This window comes from Petromyzon marinus, chromosome 75, assembly GCF_048934315.1.
Source record: "Petromyzon marinus isolate PM22_M1 ecotype Great Lakes invasive population chromosome 75, UKy_Petmar_22M1.pri1.0, whole genome shotgun sequence".
In the NCBI taxonomy this organism is placed as follows: domain Eukaryota; kingdom Metazoa; phylum Chordata; class Hyperoartia; order Petromyzontiformes; family Petromyzontidae; genus Petromyzon; species Petromyzon marinus.
In genome coordinates, this window is record NC_133741.1 from 6,558,875 (window position 1) to 6,566,374 (window position 7,500).

Genomic DNA, 7,500 nt, shown 5'->3' on the forward strand with positions numbered 1-7,500 from the left:
GGGAGATCATCGTTGTCATCATCATCATCACCATCATCATCACCTTCATCATCGTCATCACTACCATCATCATCGTCACCATTGTCATCATCACGATCATCATCACTACCATCGTCATCACCAACGCTCGCAGGGAGCGCTCCATGTCCTGTGGGAGATCATCATCATCATCACCATCATCATCATCATCATCACCTTCATCATCGTCATCACTACCATCATCATCGTCACCATTGTCATCATCACGATCATCATCACTACCATCGTCATCACCAACGCTCGCAGGGAGCGCTCCATGTCCTGTGAGAGATCGTCATCATCATCATCGTCATCATCATCATCGTCATCATCACCAACGCTCGCAAGGAGCGCTCCATGTCCTGTGGGAGATCATCATCATCGTCATCATCATCGTCATCATCACCTTCATCATCGTCATCATCACCATCATCATCATCATCGTCACCAACGCTCGCAAGGAGCGCTCCATGTCCTGTGGGAGATCACCATCATCGTCATCATCATCATCATCGTCATCATCATCATCACCATCGTCATCATCATCGTCACCAACGCTCGCAGGGAGCGCTCCATGTCCTGTGGGACATCATCGTCATCATCATCATCGTCATCACTACCATCATCACCATCGTCATCACTACCATCGTCATCATCGTCATCACTACCATCATCACCATCGTCATCACTACCATCGTCACCATCGTCATCACTACCATCGTCACCATCGTCATCACTACCATCGTCATCATCGTCATCACCATCGTCGTCATCGCCGTCACCATCGTCATCATCACCATCATCATCGTCATCGTCACCATCATCGTCATCATCATCATCATCGTTAACGACATCAATCATCAACTTCATCATTGTCATCGTCATCATCGTCATCATCATCATCATCGTCATCATCATCATCACCATCGTCATCATCACCAACGCTCGCAAGGAGCGCTCCATGTCCTGTGGGAGATCATCATCATCGTCATCATCACCTTCATCATCGTCATCACTACCATCATCATCATCGTCACCAACGCTCGCAGGGAGCGCTCCATGTCCTGTGGGACATCATCGTCATCATCATCATCGTCATCACTACCATCATCACCATCGTCATCACTACCATCGTCATCATCGTCATCACTACCATCATCACCATCGTCATCACTACCATCGTCACCATCGTCATCACTACCATCGTCATCATCGTCATCACCATCGTCGTCATCGCCGTCACCATCGTCATCATCACCATCATCATCGTCATCGTCACCATCATCGTCATCATCATCATCATCGTTAACGACATCAATCATCAACTTCATCATTGTCATCGTCATCATCGTCATCATCATCATCATCGTTAACGACATCAATCATCAACTTCATCATTATCATCGCCATCGTCATCATCGTCGTCGCCATCACCATCATCATCGTCATTGTCGTCATCGTCACCATCATCGCCATCACCATCGTCATCATCACCATCATCGTCGCCATCATCATCATCAACATCACCATCGTCATCATCGTCATCATCATCATCATCGTTAACGACATCAATCATCAACTTCATCATTATCATCGTCATCGTCATCATCGTCATCATCATCATCATCGTCAACGACATCAATCATCAACTTCATCATTATCATTGCCATCGTCGTCATCATCATCATCATCATCGTCATCATCATCATCGTCAACGACATCAATCATCAACTTCATCATTATCATCGCCATCGTCATCATCATCGCCATCATCATTATCATCACCATCATCATCACCATCATCGTCATCATCATCGCCATCATCGTCATCATCATCATCAACATCATCGTCATCATAGTCGTCATCATCATCGTCATCATCATCGTCGTCATCATCATCATCATCATCGCCATCATCGTCACCATCATCGTCACCATCATCGTCGTCGCCATCATCGTCGTCGCCATCATCATCATCGTCGTCGTCATCATCATCATCATCACCATCATCGTCATCATCATCGTCATCATAGTCGTCGTGATCATCATTATCATCATCATCATCATCATCGTCGTCGTCATCGTCGTCATCATCATCATCACCATCGTCATCATCATCATCACCGTCATCATCACCATCGTCATCATCGTCACCATCATCATCATCATCAACATCATCGTCATCATAGTCGTCATCATCATCATCACCATCATCATCACCATCGTCATCATCGTCACCATCATCATCATCAACATCATCGTCATCATAGTCGTCATCATCATCGTCGTCATCATCATCATCATCGCCATCATCGTCACCATCATCGTCATCATCATCATCATCGCCATCATCGTCATCATCATCATCATCACCATCATCGTCACCATCATCGTCGTCATCATCATCATCGCCATCATCATAGTCGTCATCATCGTCATCATCATCATCAACATCATCGTCAACATAGTCGTTGTGATCATCGTCACCATCGTCACCATCACCATCGCCGCCATGGCCATCGTCATTATCATCGCCATCGTCATCATCATCGTCACCATCATCGTCGTCGCCATCATCGTCGTCGCCATCACCATCATCGTCGTCGTCATCATCATCATCATCACCATCATCGTCATCATCATCGTCATCATAGTCGTCGTGATCATCATTATCATCATCATCATCGTCGTCATCATCATCATCATCATCGTCAACGACATCAATCATCAACTTCATCATTATCATTGCCATCGTCGTCATCATCATCATCATCATCGTCATCATCATCATCGTCAACGACATCAATCATCAACTTCATCATTATCATCGCCATCGTCATCATCATCGCCATCATCATTATCATCACCATCATCATCACCATCATCGTCATCATCATCGCCATCATCGTCATCATCATCATCAACATCATCGTCATCATCATCGTCATCATCATCGTCGTCATCATCATCATCATCATCGCCATCATCGTCACCATCATCGTCACCATCATCGTCGTCGCCATCATCGTCGTCGCCATCATCATCATCGTCGTCGTCATCATCATCATCATCACCATCATCGTCATCATCATCGTCATCATAGTCGTCGTGATCATCATTATCATCATCATCATCATCATCGTCGTCGTCATCGTCGTCATCATCATCATCACCATCGTCATCATCATCATCACCATCATCATCACCATCGTCATCATCGTCACCATCATCATCATCATCAACATCATCGTCATCATAGTCGTCATCATCATCATCACCATCATCATCACCATCGTCATCATCGTCACCATCATCATCATCAACATCATCGTCATCATAGTCGTCATCATCATCGTCGTCATCATCATCATCATCGCCATCATCGTCACCATCATCGTCATCATCATCATCATCATCGCCATCATCGTCATCATCATCATCATCACCATCATCGTCACCATCATCGTCGTCATCATCATCATCGCCATCATCATAGTCGTCATCATCGTCATCATCATCATCAACATCATCGTCAACATAGTCGTTGTGATCATCGTCACCATCGTCACCATCACCATCGCCGCCATGGCCATCGTCATTATCATCGCCATCGTCATCATCATCGTCACCATCATCGTCGTCGCCATCATCGTCGTCGCCATCACCATCATCGTCGTCGTCATCATCATCATCATCACCATCATCGTCATCATCATCGTCATCATAGTCGTCGTGATCATCATTATCATCATCATCATCGTCGTCGTCATCGTCGTCATCATCATCATCACCATCGTCATCATCACCATCATCATCACCATCGTCATCATCGTCACCATCATCATCATCATCATCACCATCACCATCATCGTCACCGTCATCATCATCGTCACCATCGTCGTCATCATCATCATCGTCGTCATCATCGTCATCATCGTCATCATCATCATCATCGTCACCATCATCGTCATCATAGTCGTCATCATCATCGCCATCACCGTCATCATCGTCATCGTCACCATCGTCATCGTCATCGTCACCATCATCACCATTGTCATCATCATTATCATCATCACCATCGTCACCATCATCACCATCGTCATCATCGTCACCATCACCACCACCATCGTCACCATCACCATCATCATCATCGTCACCATCATTGTCACCATCATCGTCGTCACCATCACCATCGTCACCATCATCGTCACCATCGTCACCATCATCACCATCGTCATCACTACCATCACCATCGTCACCATCATCGCCATCGTCGTCACCATCACCATCGTCATCATCACCATCATCATCGTCATCATCGTCACCATCACCATCATCGTCACCATCATCATCACCATCGTCACCACCATCATCGTCACCACCACCATCATCATCGCCATGGCCGCCACGCCCTGCCCACCTGTGCCGTGAGGTCGTGCTCCACTTCCACCTGGAATCCGAGCTGGCCCAGGAGCTCCCCGAGCCGACGGACATCGACCTGACCGCCGGCCCGCTCGTCCAGCTCGGCCGAGCCGGGGAAGGTCACGTTGCTCATGAGCAGGGCGAGGCCACGCGGAGTCGCCTCCATCCTGTAGGCCTGCGTAGGCCAGGGAGGGAGAGAGAGAGAGAGAGAGGGAGAGAGAGAGAGGGAGAGAGAGAGAGAGGGGACTCATCAGCAGTGTCATTACCAACACCGTCACCACCAGCGTCACCACCAGCACCACCACCACCATCACCACTGTCACCATCACCACCACCACCGTCACCACCACCACCATCACCACTGTCACCATCACCACCACCACCGTCACCACCAGCGTCACCACCACCACCACCGCCATCGTCACCACCACCGTCACCACCACCGTCACCACCACCGTCACCACCACCGTCACCACCATCACCACCACCATCACCACCACCATCACCACCATCACCACCACCACCACCATCACCGTCACCACCACCACCACCACCATCGTCACCACCAGCGTCACCACCACCACCACCACCATCACCACCATCACCACCACCACCACCGTCACCACCACCACCACCACCCCCATCACCACCACCACCACCCCCACTACCGTCACCACCACCACCACCACCACCGTCACCACCACCACCATCACCACCACCACCATCACCACCACCACCACCACCAACACCACCACCACCACCATCACCACCACCACCAACACCACCACCACCACCACTACCACCACCCCCACCACCACTATCACCACCACCACCACCATCATCACCACCACCACCAACACCACCACCACCATCACCACCACCACTACCACCACCACCACTCCCACCACCACCACCACCATCACCCTCACCATCACCACCACCACCCCCCCACCACCCCCCCCACCACCACCCCCCCACCACCCCCTCCCCACCACCACCCCCCCACCGTACCGAGTCACGGTGAGCACGAAGGAACTCCGGGCTGCACGGCCTGATGGAGTTCCCGGCGGAGCCGTCGGCAGTGTCCCTAACACGTGGGGGAGGGGAGACTGCCGGGGTGAAGTGGGACACAAACAACACTACATTTTAATTTTGATTTAAAGCTTTCGTGACTGCAGTAATTCATATTCTTAGTTTTTTCGGTAAAGTCACCACGTTGAAGAGAAACAACAAAATAACAAAATATATATAAAACAATAAAAAAAATTCTCACGACGTTTCGACCATAACTCAAACGGTCATCATCACACCTGATGATAAAGTCACGTTGAAGAGAAACAACAAAATAACAAAATATATATAAAACAATAAAAAATTATCACGACGTTTCGACCATAACTCAAACGGTCATCATCACACCTGATGATAAAGTCACGTTGAAGAGAAACAACAAAATAACAAAATATATATAAAACAATAAAAAATTCTCACGACGTTTCGACCATAACTCAAACGGTCATCATCACACCTGATGATGATCATCACACCTGATGATGAGTTATGGTCGAAACGTCGTGAGAATTTTTTATTGTTTTATATATATTTTGTTATTTTGTTGTTTCTCTTCAACGTGACTTTACCGAAAAAACTAAGAATATGTAACACTACATTTAGTTTAACACGTAGGCTTTCGCGACCAATATTATTCATAATCCATTGAAATTTGAGAGGAACAAGAACAACTTTAATCGCCCTGACAGCTACAGGCTTAGTGCGGCCTGGAAGCGTATTGTTGTTAAATAACACACGGTACATTTTGATTTAAAGAATGACTAATCTACAACTCATTACTAATCGTAACCATTGACTGATTACTAATCGATTATATAATTACAATAACCTCCCCTCCGCCTCTAATCACTGCACCTGATATGAGTTGAGTGATGATAAAAACCGGGAGCGAGCGGAGAGGGCTTTACCATTCTGGCGAATTGCCCGATGGTGATGCTGGATGTATTTACCAGCGAAACGTCAGGGTACAACTCAAACTGTAAATGTTGTGGATTCACTCTTCAACACACCGGTGGGCTAAAGTAGTGAACTATTTTGTGTCTTTTGTCAACGTGACACTTTTTTTTGCTGATTGGCCGTGTCGGGTGGTGGAGGGTTATGACACATTTATAAATAAACGCGATCTAACCCAAAACCCTTTATTATGAATAAAATTATTGTAAAACAATAAAATTATTATTCTTGGTTCTTTCGGTAAAGTCACCACCACGTAGATAGGGGAAACAATAAAATATTAAAAATATAAAACAATAAAATTATTGTAAAACAATAAAATTATTATTCTTGGTTCTTTCGGTAAAGTCACCACCACGTAGATAGGGGAAACAATAAAATAATAAAAAAATATAAAACAATAAAATTATTCAGTTTAACATGTAGGCTTTCGCGACCAATATTATTCATAATAAAGGTGTTTTTTGGGTTAGATCGCGTTTATTTATAAATGTGTGTCGTAACCCTCCACCACCCGACACGGCCAATCAGCAAAAAAAAGTGTCACGTTGACAAAAGACAAATAATTCACTACTTTAGCCCACCGGTGTGTTGAAGAGTGAATCCACAACATTTACAGTTTGAGTACGACGTTTCGCTGGTAAATATGTGGCAGCTGCTACATTGGGCAGACGGGACGTAACATCAGCGTAAGACGAAAAGAACATCAGAGAAATATTAAATTATCTCAAACACAACTTGTCGGCAGTGGCAGAACATGCTTGTCAACAAGGGCACTCGAATTGATTTTGACAATGTTGCAGTGGTGTGTAAAACTAATTATTACTGGCAAAGACTAATTAGAGAATCCATTGAAATTGAGAGGAACAAGAATAACTTTAATGGCTCTGACAGCTACAGGCTTAGTGCGGCCTGGAAGCGTATTGTTGTTAAATAACACACGGTACATTTTGATTTAAAGAATGACTAATCTACAACTCATTACTAATCGTAACCATTGACTGATTACTAATCGATTATATAATTACAATAACC

General features: G+C 45.9%; 1 protein-coding gene across 2 annotated transcripts in view; it reads right to left on the minus strand.

Annotated features, from left to right (window-relative positions):
- Positions 1 to 7,500, minus strand: part of LOC142907158 (caspase-2-like) — a 48,149-nt gene that overhangs the window by 23,130 nt on the left and 17,519 nt on the right. For both annotated transcript variants that reach the window (XM_076056408.1, XM_076056407.1), the window contains exons 5-6: positions 5,452 to 5,549; positions 4,439 to 4,615 (exon numbers count right to left, since the gene is read on the minus strand). In XM_076056408.1, coding sequence (XP_075912523.1) covers positions 4,439 to 4,615; positions 5,452 to 5,549 — 275 coding nt within the window. The remainder of the gene's footprint in view (positions 1 to 4,438; positions 4,616 to 5,451; positions 5,550 to 7,500) is intronic.